The sequence below is a fragment of the Rissa tridactyla genome, chromosome 7 (assembly GCF_028500815.1).
Source record: "Rissa tridactyla isolate bRisTri1 chromosome 7, bRisTri1.patW.cur.20221130, whole genome shotgun sequence".
NCBI classification, from domain to species: Eukaryota; Metazoa; Chordata; class Aves; order Charadriiformes; family Laridae; genus Rissa; species Rissa tridactyla.
Window position 1 is genome coordinate 15497287 of NC_071472.1, and position 18028 is coordinate 15515314.

General features: G+C 40.1%; 1 protein-coding gene across 3 annotated transcripts in view; it reads left to right on the plus strand.

The window, feature by feature from the left end:
- CNTNAP5 (contactin associated protein family member 5) overlaps window positions 1-18028 on the plus strand; it is a 300020-nt gene that overhangs the window by 180405 nt on the left and 101587 nt on the right. For all 3 annotated transcript variants that reach the window (XM_054210191.1, XM_054210194.1, XM_054210193.1), the window contains exon 11: window positions 4333-4439. In XM_054210191.1, the coding sequence (XP_054066166.1) occupies window positions 4333-4439 (107 nt within the window). The remainder of the gene's footprint in view (window positions 1-4332; window positions 4440-18028) is intronic.

Below are 18028 nucleotides of genomic sequence, written 5' to 3' on the forward strand. Positions count from 1 at the left end.
TTTGCCACAAATGGACATCCAGAGGAAAATAAGAATGGAATGTGCTCACATGGTACTTTTTTTTGGTAATGATCCCTGATATTCGTTTGTTTTCATCTTGGTGTAGACCCTTGAAGCGGTTACACTTCGTGTAGTAGCGTTGGTAGGTTTCTCTTCCAAACGCTTCTCTGGTCTCGTCTTGAACCCATCTCAAGATGGAATTTCAAGGAATTTCAGATTTATGGCTCTGTAGAGCAGGGTGAAAATCCATGGTCCTGCAACTGCCCTCAGACTATTCAGTTTAGTGGAAAGACACCGTTTTACTGAAGCAAAGCACAGGCTGCAACAGTAACACCATGAGTTTCATCGTGCATTCATGCCTACTGTATGAAGTCATACGTGTTAATGCTATACTTTGTTAATTATCCATTAAATAGCTGCAGCCCTTAAATAGGAAAGCAGGCTGAAATAAAATTAATTTGAGATAATATTTAGGCCAATGCTTTCTTGATAGAAAAACTTTTAACTTTCATGTGTTTTCTTGTTATTACGTTGTTGAGTTTTAGGGACTTAGTGGTTTTCTCAAAATGATGCATATCGTCAGTGTTAATATTGAGAGCGTGTGCTCCTTTTTTCTTTCTCTCTCTGATAGTTCTCTTTTTTCCCCTCTCTATTTAGGAAAAATAGAGAGTGGTGCAGGCAGGATGTGTTGTGCTGACTATAACAAAATCTGAGAGGTGCTTATTGAAAGTACCGGGTTTATTTCCAGTCAAGTGTAACATCAAATGTGTAGAACTCCTTCAGCCTTCCCACTCAAGTAATTTTGTCATTGTTATTTCGTCATCATTCCTATCAAAGGGCCAGATTTTGCCCTCTAATGTCTATGCAGTTTGTCATTTGAATTCAAAGGAAGCACACATACAGTTTTGGAGGTGAATGTTTCATCTAAGGGCAGTGAATACTTTTGTGCAGGCTCTGCACATTGCTCACTTAGATGGCTAAGGTGTGTGTTTTCCGGCTTGGCCAAAGGAAGGAAAATTTTATTTCCTTCATTTATTTTTTCATAAGATTCATTTACCATGATATATTCTATGAATTAATCTTGAATCCGGAAGATCAGAGTCCCTCATCTGTCACAAACTGTCTTAGGCAAATCATTACATTTCAAGGTGTCCCAATTATGATACTTGCAAAAATTTAGTTGATCTGTTTGTTCGTTTCAATTGCAAATAGGTCAGGGGCTGCCTGCTGCAAATTTTTGTCTATGAAACCTTCCACGATACCACTCTGTTTTTTGCTAAAATAGCTCGATTCTACTAGAATGCAAATATTAATTTATATTTTAAATTATATGTATTTAAATCCTTCAACATGAGTATCTAGGACAATTAGCAAGTGGAACAACCTGTGATTTATCCATGCCTTGATTAATTTTAATCATAACTGTTTCTTAATTTTGAGTTCTCTGACAATTAGAATAAATTTTGCTTCTAATGAAGACACAACTGCTCAGCTAGAATGGGATTATGGTAATTATTAGAGTTGCAAAGAAATTTGTTTCATAAGCTCTTAGAAGGGTTAGTTATCTCACCAAAAACAAGATCAATGCAGTTGGTGCTAATTAAAGCAAATAGACTAAGGAATAAAAAAGGTTTAATTCTGAATTTATGAATATCATTAAAAGCTTACATGGATAGTTCGACTTACATTTTGTGCATTGTTGGGGGAAGAAAAAGTGTCTGCGTTTGTAAGACAAGTAGAAATGAGAAGTGACCTTCAACTTTGTAAAGCCTTTAAAAGGAAACTCTTTTAAGGGAATAAATTTGGCTAAGCCTCTTCTATGGGCCTTTGGCGAACCACAAATGACTAGTAATGAGCTCTACTGCATTGGGTTAATTAATAAAAGGTAGCTTAAAATAGGCAAAAAGTGTATTTCTCCATTACACTGATGATGTAAACTATGATAATAACACAGTATTGTTCTTTTTACCTCTCCAAAGAGCTTTATTAACATCAGATGTTTCTTGTCTCCAGCACCCCTGTCATGTGCATATAGCTACTGCTGTTGTACAAGGGACATAAATGAATGTTTATCACCAAATGGCAGGTAGAAGTAAAGGCAATATGCTGAGGGCAAGGGCAGGCACGGCCAGAGCACAAATATGAGCAAATCTGCTTTTACAGGCAAAATTCGTATGTATCACCGTAGAGCTGTTGAACCACTGGGCTTCTCCGGCAGCCTCTGGGACCAAGCTTTTGGGGAGTTGCTGGTTGGAGGGAGCTGGCACGGTCCCGCAGAGCGTAGCTGGGTGCAGATCCCGCACCAGCTATTTTCATTTGTTCCATCCCATAGGCTGCTCTTGCTTTCTTCAGCATCAACCCAAACCCTCTATACCCCCCTTCACCATTGCCAGAAATAGGTGTAATGGCAGAGGGTGGGCTGGGCTGTCCCTGTACCAGCAGGGACTTAGCCTCTGTTAGATGATTTCCCAGCATACCATTAAAAGCCAGAATTTCATCCCTTCTCAGACTTCCTGCCCTGTAAGGGTGGGACAAACCCAACAATTTTGGCCTTCTCTTTTTGTTTCTTGTTTTAGAAACAAGGTGCTTTCCACAGCACTGAAAAAAGCTCCCTGGTGAGCTGGAAAACCAGGCATACGTTTCCCATTCTCTTTCCTCATTTTGTGTTGGAGGCCAATGATTAATAGAAGCCGTAACAAAGATTTTTGTAAGACTAATATATCTTATAATTGGTTTAACAGATGTTACAGATGGTTATAAATAACATACTTTCTTCTTGAATTCCTTATGTCTCTAATATTTGAATAATAAATTTTGGCTATAAGAACTGAGTAAGCGTTAATAAAAAATAATTAATCTTTCCTATTAATTTTTATATGATCTTTATAATTTTATGTACAATGGTATAAATAGTGATCAAGCAAACCTAAGTTCTAGAACAAATCTCAGACTCACGCTTGTAAAGACAAGTATTTCTGTATGGATGCATGTACTTGCATACAGCACGTTGAGGGTGAGAGGTTAGTCTGAGAGGCCTCTATGCACGTAGGCAGCTTTCTTTGGGTTGTCAAATGTTTGGGATCTCTAAACAGCCTCGGACTCAAATAATTTGATGAACACTTGGCTGCTGGGGCTCAGGAGGTTGGTGAAGACAATGGCCGTTGTGACATACAGGTTTTCTGCTTGTACGCCTGAAATGCGTTTTTGTTGTACGGATTCTAGAAGAAAAAGGCTGACAGCCACAGTTAAAGGCAATGTGCACACTTAAATGCAGAAACATTTCTGAAGGATAAGATGAGCTACAATAAGATCATTTCTTCAGCTAGTACAAATCTAGGAAGCAACAGTGACTTCACCACTAACACCACTGAAAGATCTGGGCCATAAAAAGGGTTTTGAAGCTCGATTTACAGCAAAGCAGATCCAAACGGAGTGCTGGTGTGCGGGAGATACATTGATTGCCTGTTTTCTATCCACCCAGCCTTCACAATTGAATCAGTGGTTTAAACAAGTTACTCATTTTTCAAAAGTCAAACACACAGTGTAAAAGACATTATCTAATATACGGTAAGCGGGGGGCAGGGGAAGGAAGAAAAGGCAAACAAAGGAACAAGCTCTGTGTCCATTTAGGCTGGTGTAACTCCATTGCACTGCCTGCGTTTACACCCGTGTAGTTCAGATCAGTGTTCGCTTCTTGTCCTGGAGACTGAATTTATCTCCCACAGCTTTTGTTTCTGTTCACTTCCCAAGCTGCATGCTGGTGTGCCTCTTTCTTCTTTTAATAATTTGCTTCACAATAACACTTTAGAGGCACACCAGCCAAAATGAGAGAAAGAAGAGAGAGTACAAAACTCATAATTGAAGCATATTTTCCCCCTCGCTTCTGAGATTTTCATGCTGTTTGTATTACCACAAATGTAACTCAGCCTAATTTTGATAACAAGGATGCCGGTTTAATCAGAGAACAGGGGATTCTCCTTTGAAACAATATTTCAGTTGCATTTTTGCCTGTTACTCGTCCTTCTCTGTGCTTGGAAAGTTTGTGACACTTTAATTGCTAACAGGCGGAGGACAAGTGGAATGTTTTTATTGAGTGGTCCTTACGTACTTGCTGGATACATTAAATGTTGTTGTCTTCCGTGCTTGTATTTGAAGTGAATCACAGATCAAAGGAATAAGTAATTATTTCGGGTTCTATACAGCGATTCAGTCCAAGGAAACTCTTGCCTGAATGGGGAAGTGAGACAGTTTTGTAATTTTTTTTTCCAGCACACTATTTTTACCAAAACGTTTATAATTAACTGCATTTTTTTTAAAACTGTCTCCAATTAGATGTTTACCCAACTACTGTGAACACGGAGGAAAATGCTCTCAGTCCTGGACCACCTTTTACTGCGATTGTAATGATACAGGCTACGTGGGAGCTACCTGCCATAACTGTAAGTAAATCCACATGTACAGTATTTTCTATTGCAGCTGGTGTGTCGAGGTGCACGTAAACCAGAGAGGAGCTTTGTGAGAGGTCATACCATGTGGTAGGATCCAGCATGTTCTGACATGGTTTGAACCAGTCAAGAACTGGACTGGGAATGCCACAGGAATCGATTTGCAAGTATGCATGTTTCTTGGCAAATATTTTGGAGGAAACAAAGCCAGATTATTTTAACTAATTTTCCACATTTGTTTTCTCACATTATACATTGATTTGGAGAATCTTATATTCATTTATGTTACATACAGATCATAGACACATGGGTCATAAGACATTTAGTTTAATTTAGCTGGGCTGAGCTGGGTGATTTTAATCTGTGTTTGGGGCTGTACATCAATTTTTGGCACCACGGGCTTCTTTGTTTTTAGATTATACAAAAGTTCATGTTGCAAGAATCTAGTTTTCAAGTTTTTATAATTTTGGAATTTTGTTGAGCTATTATTTGGGCTGCTGCTATTAGCAAGGATACAGTATCTGAAACAGTAGCAGTAGAAGAAGTATTCAGCTACCGAAATTTACAGCAGAAGGAATATTAAAGTGGTTTAAACATGGGGTTTTTTTTTAAAAAAAAGTATTAAACAGTAGAGGCACAGCGTGCTTGGAATTCTAATGAAAATAGAGAGAGAAAGGGGAGACCAAAGTAAAGCCTGTTCATATAGCTGATTAAAAGGGGAAACAGTTAGAAAATAAAGGTAAATTTCGTGTTCTGTCTCTGGAAATAAAGAGAAAAAAAGGAGTGAGTAAGAATAACAATTCCAGGAATACAACTATAACCACTCCAGGTGTTTGATGAGCACTCAGACCGCAGATAGGATGAGATTGGTGAGAGATGCGTTTTTTTTCCCTGTTCAGCTAAAAAGCAGAAGAGAAGAAAAGGTACTTAGTGGTTTGAAGCTGAGAATGTTGGCAACCGTACTGTAATTCTGGAGCTAATTAACGATGAAATCATTTGTGGTGTGGGGTCTGCAGCTGATGAGAGAGGCTGTTGAGAGGTCTATTCATAGATTCATCACCTGAGCTGTAACATCTACATTGTAAGGGTTTGGTGCAGAAATCATGCCAAGCCAGATGAAGGATGGGAAGCAAAATGCTGAGTTTATAATTTTGAAAAGCAGGTTTAGTTTTTGTCCAAGGTTTTTGTCGTTCCAAAAGGCGTCACCCCTCTTCAGAACCTCCAAACCCAACTCAGAGTATGTGTAGTGATTGAGACCATAGCAGAGTACTTACACTAGCTGGTGGTTGGTACAAAACTAGATGGCCAAATCCGTTGATGAGGCGGGAGAGGCTCCTTGGGGGGAAGGAAGAAGCCGGTCGCTATTGACCGTCAAAGGCAATTAGGGACGTTAACCTCTAGGCTACATCTGCACTGTCATATTATCTCAGGGCCTGAGGCTCACTATTTCTGTGCCAGATCAGTGTGGCTTGTGTCTAAAGGAGACCGTTTCATTACTGCAGACGCCTGGTTCATGACTAGTTTTCCCCACAGACATTTCCGTGGAGCTAGTGAAGCCTCCTGCTTGTGTGAACTCATGTCTGCGCTCTCAAAGGCACATATGTAGCTGCAGTCATTTAAGGTTCACTGATGTAAAAACTACTCTGAAAAGTTTCTTAGGAAGATCTTGTGTTAAGACTTGCCCGCAGATCCAGCTGTGCGCACATGTGATGTACAGCTATTCAGCCGCTCATCTTATTTACAACCATATTATCAACAGCTAATTTGATTCCAGTTAGATTGTAGAGCCAGCTGCCCTGTAAGCCAAGCAACGCTGATAAACAGCAACATTAGTCTGGAGAAATGCATTCATGTGCTTGAAATGTGCGATGAAACCATTTCAAAGCCGGTGGGCAAAAGCAGACTGTTGATAAGAAACCAGCAAAACAAGAGACGTTATCGCTTTCAGCTGATAGTAGTAGATGTCCAGGAGTACCTTGTAGCCGGTGAATGAAAGCCACAGATCTGATCACGGCATAACTCCAGCATATCCCCAATGTACGGGCAGCTCTTCCAATCGCGTAATGCAGTGTAGTTCTATCAAAGTAATACATCTAATTTCTTAAGGTTTGAAACATTATCTCGACAGATTTTGATTTTTACTAGAATACTGAGGCTGACAGGCCTGAAATTGAACTTGTACCACTTTGGAGAGGCTATTTCTTGTATTAAACTACCCTTCAGACCCAAGTCCATGCAGCAGCAGTGGAAAGATTTAACTAGCAATCTGCTGCAAGTCAAACACAGTGTGAATAGTTTCATTGTCAGCTGGATTTCTTTTCTGTCTGATCTGCATCAGTGTGTTTTTTCCTTGTTTTGATGTGGTGTGTGTAAGAAGTGGGTACCACTGGTTGAGCAACGTAAAAAGACCCATTCCTTGCCATGTTTTCAGGAAGAACTGCATCACATGCATCTGCAAAGCAGAATTAATTGATTTATATTTTATCAGCTCAGACTGACACACCTTACCATTTTAAGAACTGAGATCTGAAGATACGTTGTCCCTCACTTACTGTCATCATCTGTAAAGTGTTGAAATGCATTTTGTGGTTGATACATAAGCAATATTACTGGTTTACTCCAAATATTAGCGGACCACACTGGGTTCTGTTGTGAAGAACAGGTAATAATACAGACTATCCCTGCTCCAAAGAGTTTGCAGATAAGTTTCTCAGGGGAAAAAACACACTGGTACAAGGGATGGAGTGCCAGAAAGTCTTCATCGGCAACATAGGTGGCAGCATCTATCAGGTACATAATTACTGCTAGGCTTTCTTGTAGGCAAAAAGTCATAAGGTAGAGATTAGAGAGAGGAGGAAACTGAACACTCGCAGGCATGAATGAGTGACATGGGAGAAAGCAATAATGTGCTTGTTTGAAAAATATAAGGCTATGGCCAGAGGAGTGTGACATTTTTGACAGGGCAAATGCCAGAGTCAAGACAGGTAGAGAGGTTGGAAATATGCCGTAAAAAGCAAAGATAAACAGTTTGCATTTGATGCAGTGGAGAGGAGGTAGAAAGTGTCAGGGCAGAACAGTCAGTTGATAGAAGACGCAGCTGGGACAATGTTTGCATGACTATGTCGGATAAGTGGGACAAGGTTGTGTCTGTCATGACTGAAAATAGGTATAGTTGAAATTCAAGACGTGTGGATGAAGCAAAAGTGCACATCTCAAGGTGCATATAAAGAACTAGCTGGGTCTAGACATGACCTCAATATAATCTTCCTAGAGGCAATCAATGTTCTGCAAACCCCAGGTGTCCTCCTGCTCAGTCAAAATCCCTTCTGATCCTGAAAGCTCCAAAACCATCACAGGAGGTGTAGCAATCTACCTGATCCAGATGAGAGTCCACCACTGAAAGGGTATAGGGTCACGTCCCGTTAAATAGCTATTCTGTGGCAGTTTCACCCTGAAGTCTGATCTTGTCATGCTTCTGTTCTCCTACTCTTCTCTGAACTTAGCTGTAAACACAGGTAAAACAGAAAATAGTGCTAAAGCCCATTGGTGTAACATATGGGAAGAGTCACAATGTTTTCTACACAAGTTGTTTTTTGCCCGATGCGTAAGTCCATTTCTCTGTTTAGTAACTGCTAATCCTTCACAAGCTGCCACATGTGGAATTCAAGTCTTTTTTTGTTGTCTTTTTTTTTTGTCTTTTTTTTTTTGTTGTCTTCCCCCCCCACCCCCTGCAATGGTGAAAGAGGATTTGACTTTAACTCTCATTATTCCAGCTTCCAGTGCAATTCACAAAATCTTGCTGGCTAGTCACAGCACTGATTAGCAATTGTGTTTTCATCTCTTATTTTATCTGTATTTATATTATCTGTAGCTGTGGAATTCTAAAGCCATATGCTAGTTCCTTGCTGTCAGAAAAGCATGTGGACCTGTAATTTGTTAGGAAATGTAGAACTTGTGCTGACTGTCCCTGGAGCCTATTTCACTGACTGCAGTTTGGGGAAACTAGGAGTCATGGAATAACCCTATAGGATATTAAGCCAATGGTAGGTGAGTTACATTTGCTTGTGTATGAATTTATTGGTGCTTTCTTTTCTCCATCTCTGTTGGGAATAAGATCCAATTTGCAGGTATATTAGAAAGTGTGTGATCTATATCATCTGCTGAAATCTTATGGATTCTTTCCTTTGAAACTACTGTTTGCTTACTGCTACTTGAGCTGATCTGTAGGTAAGAGTGCTTTGAGGATACAATCTTATTTCGAGTCTGAAAAATGCATGGGTTTGCTTTTTGGTTTATCTTTTAAATGTGCTTCACACAGCTTGCATTTAAATAGGTTGGAAGATTAGTTCAGCTGAAGTCTTTTAAACGATAGGTACTTTCCAGTTTCTACAGTGTGGTGGGTAACGTACTGATCCATCAGGTATTGGAGTAGTCTGATATCATCCAGGTAGATAGGAGAGGGTTCTTTATTTAATAACATGTGTGAACCGTAGCAAAATAGATAATAATGTAATGTTTGTTTTCTGTTTTCCTCTTTTAGATAGAAACACTGATGTTAGTACACAGCTTGGGAAAAAGGCCTGGGTGGGATTCAGCTCATCTAGTTTTTTCTGTCTGATACTGAGATGTCTAATCTAAGATAGTGGTCTGCTCTCTCTAGATGTATAACAGAGAATTAGCTATTTTAAGAATTTGACTCATCTCACCGCGAGATAGGGTGCCCATGGTAAGTTCATGGACCACCTCTGAAACATACCAATGTCTGTTGTCTATAGAGGGAGGCTGTCATAGGTTAGACATACAGTAGGCAACTGAAGCTAGATCAGAATTTTAGGTATTGTCTATATATAAAGAGAAACAGAGGGAGAGGAATTACAGGTGTGTGTATATATATATATAAATATAGAATATTTTTAATTGAAAGGTCATAGTTTAAAACCTGCAGAGTCATCTCTCTCATACTGTTGGTTCTCCTTGTAATTATCATGTGACAGTGAGAGCAGTAGACCAGTGTGAAATGGCCCTGAGATACAGAAAGTTATAATTTTATTGCAAGGTAATGATTAGTAATCTTCTCTTTCTATGAGTTATATTAGTCCCTTAGAAAGCCTCATCTTCCCCTTCCGTATTTCTATTATTTTTATGTATGATAGTTTTCAGATGGCCTTTAGTCTTGAGTGTATCTTTTTATTCCGAAGAGTGCTGAACATTAATATAAAGGATGATGAGAAATATAAAATAATGGTTTTATTCTTCATGTTCTCGGGATGTCGACATGACCCAAAGCTTTGCAAGGTGATAATTAACAGAATGTAATTTAATTCTGGATATTTGCTTTGGTGTGTGATCTGTGTTGCACATACAGGCATGTGTCTTATTGGCCTAGGTAATTGCTGGAGGAAAGTTCCATCCAATAATGGAAATGTCACATAGTTGTTGATATGACATAAACTTATCATAACTTCAGGCTTTGAAAATGTATTTTTTAATATTAATATGCTTACTGCATATATCATTTTCGATCTGAAAACCTTAATACAGCTTCATCCAGATCATTAGCAGTACTGGAGCTGCATCTTAAAGTGCCAGCCATGGATTTGGTAACTCTCCTGTGTTCCAAGGTAGGGAGATGCATACACAATTTACTGGTTGGGCAAATGAGGTTCAGAGAGTTTCAGGCTGCCCCATGTCTGATAGTGAGTCTGGTCATGTAATTTACATGTCCTGAGTAGCCAATTTTCCTTTCTGAGATTCTTGGAATAGGGTTTTTCCATGTGTATTTAAATGCAGTGGTGTTCTTTGACTAAGCAAAACACATTTAATATTCATATCAAGCCTTCAGTACTGTACTTGGTGTTCCTGCATATTTTTGTTCACACCATGCTTCTGGCGTATGAATTTTCTTTGTTTATTTTGTAATAAGTTATTGTCTTATTAATGCTTTCCCTTCAGTTTGTGTATCTGTAAATTGTACATTTGCATGTCTCAGTGGTGTTCATTTTAAAAAGTTTTTCCCGTTGCCTGACATTTCCTTATAAATAACACAGAGAATATCCACTTTGGGACTTCATTGCCGAGCAGAGTAGGTGGGGGACTAACTCAGTCCCTTTTGAAGCCTGCCTGCGTCGGGTGTGACCGTCACCACGGGGACACCTGTACTTTCAAGAGCAAGGCTGCAATACCATTCTTTGCACAGTGTCCTTCAAGTTTTCGATTTCTCCTTTCTCACCAACGCTGCTCTTAAAATGGTGTAGGTCTCCCTGGCTGCTTTCTTGCGGCAGCAGGACTCGCAGGTCACCCTGCAGCAGCGCCGGGCAGGGGCCGCTGGGGTACGTGACTGACACAGCCGCTTTCAAACCTCAGCGGGGAAGCGACAGGGGAGGATGGGCTGACACGGCCTTCCGTTCCTCGGCCAAGGGGAGCCTTAGCTTGAATTGTAGGAAATTGTCTAATCCCCAAGTGTAGTGGAAGGATTCCTCCCAAGCGTCCATTTAGGTGACATTGTGGCAAAAGTAATTTTAAAGCTATCTATGGAAATAAGACATTCTTTATCACATGAGTAAATACATATTTTAAAAAGGAAAAATAAGCCACCTGTCATCCCAGCACATCACAGTGAAGACTGCATTAGTCTGTCAACAGCAGAGCTGTCAAAACCCAGTTTTCGAGAGTAGAGATTTCATTTTCTGGCATTTAACAAGACAATTGTATTATAAGGGTGAGAATGACGATCATTCCCAGAGTTCATTGCCTGTACTAGTCCCTTTGCTGTTGGAATGTAAAGAAAAGAAGAAACCTACCATTGCATGTTGCTTTATTTGTTATTTAGAAAAATCTTTTATCGAACACTCATTACTCTGAGTCTGTAAGAACAAATCTGTCAGGCTGAGGTACACAAGCAGAGGGTGAAACAGTCGTCTCCAGTCTGCCTCCAGGAGCTCTCAGTGTTTTGGTGAGAATGCTGAATTCAGTCTGTGTCAGCATTTGTGCATACCAGTTTGTCCAAGGTCAGTCCAGGGCTGGTTGCAGATCCAAACTGAATCCCCAGCTCTTATTGGCCTTTCCATTCTGACCAGTACATTAAGTTTTCACCTCAGAATACAATATTAATTCTTATTATAGGGGTTATTATTACAGTTTGCGTCTAAGGTGCAAATAACTACGGAACAATGAAATGAGTCTCAAATGATCTGGCAGTTCATATTCTGCCTACAGGTTTTCATGACCGTGTCATGGTGTTGGGTGTGGTGAAAGCAACATGCATCTCTGCTACGTTTTACCTGGGGAACAGACAATGTCAGCACATCCCAGTGAAATCAAGAATTAAAGTTCTTTAGGTCTCTGTAATGTATTTTTATTATATCACCATAAAATGTTATCTCCATCTGAGAAATGGAAAATTATTAACTATGTTTATTAGGGTATGAGAATGCAATCTACATACAGCAGTACTGCAGGATTCATTTTGGTAATCATAACTAGTACAGCTCAAATTCCAAATCTCTGTCTCAGAGTATTTGCAAAGAAATGTGTGTGATCAGTTTCCAAAGTAATTGGAAATACGGTAGGAAAGAAATATTGGGAATTTTAAGGCTGACTTGTAATTAATTTTATTTTTGGAGAAAAATTACGTAGGTGTCCATTAACTTTGAAAAGTACAGAGTCCTCTGATTAAAAAAAAAAAAAAACCCCGAACTAATTGCTTGTGATTTGGAGTTTATGCTCTTGATGGTATCTGTGCCAGTAACGTACGGCTGAGTGGAGGGGAGAGAGATTTACCTTGCCTGGTCTCCCACTACTGAAACCGAAGCCTGGGTATCGCCGTACCCTTTGCGTGGAGTCGAACTGACAGCACTATCTTAAATACGGGTAAGGGGTGGCTCTTACTTGATGAATTAAAAGTTGATTCATCCATTGAAGAGGGGAGGCTTTAAATGTGTTGCTTCCTGGGGATCGTTTGCAGAAGTTCAAGTCTTTACACAAAGAAGTTTTCCTTTTTTAGCCAAAATACAAAAAGAGGTGAAAAATGAAATTAAAGTGGTCTGAGAGAGAGGAGAGGTTTTGTAAGTTAGGAACATGGGGGCAAAGGAAACGGAGCTGTTAAGTGCTCAGGAAAACTGAGGCCGGCTAAAGGCTTATCTGCCAGGGAGCTCCATAATGAACCAGTGAGCGTCCGCTCAGTGAAGGCTCTCGTGGAGACTGTGGGTGAACTGGTTAGGGCAAAAGTAAGATTGGAAGCCAAATGTCAGTACGGTAACAGGTAGCGAGTAAAAAACCAAATAAAAAGCCGTTTTATTTGGTAGAATGGAAATTTGACCTTGCAAATGTTTGTGCCCAGCCATGTGCTGTTCGAAGGTTTCAGCTATGGCAGGAATACAATCTTTACTGCTCTAAGGACTGTAATGAAAACAGTTGGATTAACAAGTTCAAGATACTTCAGAGAGCTGAACAGTGATGAAATTGCTCATATTTAAAACTTGGCAGGCTCTTGCAGCGTATTGAATCAAGGCTGAAGTTTCAATTGCAGAGCCAAGCCGCGTTGGACCTGCCTGCAGGGTGCAGAGAGCTACCGTGTGCGCTCCGGCTGACCAGGCGTAAGGGTCTTGATGCAGGAATGAGAAAATGAAAGCCTGGAGTTGATTTTGCACAAATGGTCAAAATAGGTTATTATAATGACATTAAACTCTCTTAATGCCTTTCTAGCATTGAATTCTGAATCATGGATCTGTAGCTTGAATTTTGATCAATCAAAGTGGATATTTATAGTTTTGCTAGGATGCTTCTACAGGGATGTAGTATGTGTGGCTTGAAAAAATATGGGATACGTATATTTCAGGTCCATAATTTTGATTTTTGAGCTTATGAATCTTTATATCCAAGGAGATACAAGAGAACATGTAGAATTGGGTGATGTTGATCTGACTGGGGATAAAGTGTTTATTTTATAAATGCTGATCAAAGTTTCACAAGCCATTTCTTAAGCACCTGGGAAGATGAGAACTAAAGGAAAAGATGGCCATTGTGATCAGTGAGTAAAGCCGTGTTCAAAATGAATGCGCTGATGGGAAGAGTTGTTGATCTGAAAAGCTAGTTTAATTTGAGATACTTAAGACTGAAAAGAGATACCTGAGGGAGAAATTGGTATACGTGTTTCACAGAGGATTATAAGGGATTGGGAGATAGATATCTTGAACTCTGTCAGTATTGTGCATGCCTCAACACCATCAGCACGGCTCATCCTAGCAGGTAAGCAAGAGCACAGACAGTACTTAGGGACAGAATGGGGCTCTCAGGCTGCATCAATTTCAGTAGCTACCTCTGGGAGGATTTTAAATTTCTTTGTGAAACATAGCAGTAGCCATTAAAAAGATTCCTTAAAGAGCACTGCAAAAATGTCAGCACAGGGTCCAATATTATAGCTTATAAGTGATTCTGGGGAAAAGGGGGAAGAAAAAAAGCAATAAAAGACATCCAGTCTCTTTGTGACCAAGTAAAACAGGTATTTCTGATGTCCAGTTTTCCTTACTAAATCTGGAACCTTGGAGTCAAGCTGTTTCTTGTTTTTTCTTCCTGGAATAGCCACTGTTAGCAGCAGCAGCCCATCAGCCAAACTCTGCCCTCTCTGACACCTTTTACACTTCGGTTTTTGCCTTGTTTTTACCCTAATGCTTTTATGTACCACACCTGACTGTGAGGTCCAAGCCATACCTGCAGGGGGGCAGCATGGGTTCATGTCCGCTGCTGACATCTCTTTCCGTCGAGCGCTAGCGTAATGCAACTCCACGAAGCGAACGGCTTCATCCTGACTGCCTGCGGGAACGCGGCGGCAGGAACTGCAGCGCTACTGCTGCATGGCAGCGCAGCTTCTTCCTAAAAGGGCCTGAGGAAACGCGGCAGGGGCTTAAAAGTCATCAACTGTGATTTTCAGTTGGTTCTGGCTCGGTGAAACAAACGTTGCTGGAAACTATCATTTTATCTTCAGTGGCTGATATGAGTCAAAATTAAGTCCAAAAAGAAGTGTGGGATGTTTAGGGAAGGAAAACTGATCTTGCTTCTCTGAGAACAACTTAGAGGTTTCGGTTTTGAAACTGTGTTTTCAAAAAGTGCTAACGAGGAAACAAGCTTTGCATGGGCAACCTGTAAAGAACATTATTTTTGTTAGTTTGGTCCCATTTTGGTGCACATTTTAAAATCTGGAAGGAAACTTGAAAGAGTGAAATTATAAACAATCTTAAAATGCTTCACAGAAAGGAATAAAATCCCTATTTTTGGAGGGGGGGTGTTTCTGGTTTTTTGTTGTTTTTCTTTTTTTAATTTAAAAATAATGCTTGAAAATTGTTGACGGGTTCTACTCCTAATGAACTGATGAATACCTCTACTTTATTAAAAAGGTGTCATTACTGCGAATGTTGTTTGACATTAAAATGTACGCATTTCTCAACAGTTCCGTAATTACACTTGGTGCTTGCTTTTTGAAAGGCCTATTACATGCATAAATGGTTGGTGACTCTTTAATGACAACTACAATAATGGTTTCCTACTGTTCCCAAAAGGACCACATCTCCATCTACATCAGAGAAGTCTGGCACAAAACAGAACATAAATCTGAAGGCAGTTTTCAAAGTTAAGGCTCTGGGGTCTGAACAGTCACAGCTGACTGTTCGTCTGGTTTTTACTTTTGTATGATATTTCTGATTGCATAAAGAGAAGAATGACTGCAAAGAGATCTTGTCTTTCATTGAACCATAAAGACAGCTTCAAGTTGTTGTCACTGGAGTAATAGGGCCCTTTTCAGGAAATGGAATTGCATAACTTTATTCTGAAACAAGCCATTGGCTCGGCCTGCGAAGACATTGAGCAGAGCTTGGAATGGATGGTGCACTTGGAATGTCTGTGGGGGCATTTATCTGCCAGTGACTGGAAAACAAATATCATTTTTTACTTGATGCATTATACAGCATAAAATAGCAAAAAAGAGAACTAAAAGTAATGGCCCATCCAGTCTAGAAGTAAGCAGTACCAGATGCTTAAGATACAGGCATGTGAAACTTTCAGCATGCAGTTACAAAATAAACTGCCCACCAAAACAGCTTTTCTCTAAGTCATGAGAGTTAGAATATGTTTTATGTGCTAGAGCTTGAGGTTTATAGCCTTTTCCCACTTCTTCTGCTACTCCCTAGTATTTTCTGCTGGAATTCTCATATAACCAGAAGGAAAACATACCAGGATGGATTTTCTTCTGGCGGATATAACTGTAGTTTCACTGAAGCTTGTGCATCCTTTCAGATTTATACCAGCCGAGTACCCCTAGCCTGATTTCCAGCTCTATGCAGCCTTTTTTTTTCCAAAGCTGCAGTGACAAAGTAGCCATCTAAAGGTGAGTAGATCACCTCTGTTTGCATCTGCCCACATTATTAACGGCTGAATCTTCACATCTTTCCTTATTAATTTGAAAAAAGTATATCTGGGCTCCAGCCAAAATGACAGTCAAGAAGCAGCAGAACACTTAGTAAGAAAAAAGTTTGTGATGAAGATTGAGTTTCTGGCTGTGCCAGTTCACTGACGACGTATTAGTTTTATGTCTCTGCCTCTTGCGCCATCCTTTGTCTTTAAAAATACTCAGCAAACAATTCAGGGGAAGCAATTGGCATATTCCCTAATGAGATAAGATAAAGTGTCCTGTAATGATGATGACAGCGAATTCACTAAGTGAACTGCAGTTTGAGAACTTTGCAAATTGATCAAAGCGTGATTCCTTGATTGCTTACTTAATCGCCTGTTACGGTCTCTTTCCTGACCCTCCATGTCCCACTTGCTTTTGTCAGCACTTTGGTGACTGAGGGACTCTCTGTTAGCCCCTCAAGTTGTGAGTAGTGGAAGAACAGGTTCTGGTTTGGGGATTTTATTTTATTTGCATTTAATGTGTACTGTTGGCCAGCTATCAGAGGGGGAATTTAGAGACCTTCTAGACTCCTGTGGTGCTTTCTACATCAGGCTAATGACTGTCAGGAAGAAGTTTTCTTAATTCTGTTTATTATAGGACGGATACTAATTAAAGCACTGTCTCACCAGGTGCTGAGTACCTTAAACAGCTTCTTAACTCCAGGAAGGGTAATGCTGTGCATATTTAGCACTTAGTGATGGTCTGTCTGCTAATGATGTCTGGTCAGGAGAGAAATGTACAAGGGTAACACATATTTTGGTGAGTGGTACATAGTCAGTTTGGGATTGGACCCCCTAGAACTGTGATTATATTTTGTTGGCAGAGTGAAGAAGTGTCCTAATTTCAGTAAAATCTGAGTCATGAACTATCCTGTGGCATTCTTCAAACAAGGCTTCTTCAGGCTGACCGTTTAAGTCTTTTGTGTAATGTGTTTCGTTAGAGAAACTACTTTTAGGGAATGAGGGGGAAGGAGGGATGTGAGTCCATGCACGAACAGGAGTGGGAATGAGGAACCATTCCTGCTGGTGTAGGGCGATTCCTGCCTTCTGCAGGAGAGGCTGGGACTGCGTTTCGGAAGTGGCAAGGAAGTGCTCTCCCTGCACTCAGCCTGCAAACGTCCTTGAGTTCTCTCCAGATGAAAGGCACTGGGAATTTGGCAGTTGTATTTACGACCTCGACATGGCATGTATTGTGCCATATCAAATTTAATTGTACTGCTCTCCTGCCTGAAGAGTGAAAGGCTTGGAAGAAAGATTTGCAGTGGCTAAAAAATGGGTTATACGCAAATACCCCTGAGTATCCCCCAATCTGTATAAGTCCAGGGTTTGCTCTATGATGAGGTACAAATGTGAAAATAGTAGCTAACAGTGCTCTTAAAAGGAAGGGGTAAGAAAAAGATAGATTTGACCTCCCAGCAGCCAAAGATGATGTCCAAATATATTTGTCTGTTCTCTGCTACTGGTAGCACTCAAAAGCTTATTTAAAGATTAGGGGTAATTCTGTTTGCTTGCATTTCTGTTACTGTGTCTTCCAAATAACTGTCTTGTAGGAAGAAAAAAAAGGGAGTCTTCATGTATCTGACAAGTCAGTCTGTGTTTTTTGTTGTATTTATTAACAATTAGTTGAACAACCATAAGCTGTTACGTTGAATAACCTTGTTGGTATAATCAGGTAAGTATTTAAATGAGTGGGAAAAAAAAATCAATCCTCCTGCAATGCCATTTAAGGGTACTGTTGTTCAAGATCCAGGGTCATACATGTGACTGACTGGTACCTCATAACTGCCTCTCTTGGGGGAGGTTCTCTTTGCCACATATGAAGTGACAGTCATAATATCTTTCCTGAAAACATGCCTCAAAAACAAGTAATTTCACTGACCTGTGGGAGTTTTTCCTCCTCTTCTTGCTCTTGGAGACCTGCTGTGCTTGTTTTATTGACCACTTACATTTTCATGGCCACTAATCCTCCAAAAGAAGAGTATTGATAAGCAGAAAGGAAGAGTTGGTGGTATAAAAGTAGAGCTAAAGCATAAAGATGTCACCCAGGATGGAGACCGTATCTGAGCTTGAGCTTTTCTGCTAGAGGACAATGGCTTGTTTTCATTTGGGTTGTAGATGGTGGTAGGGGTCTGTAGATACCT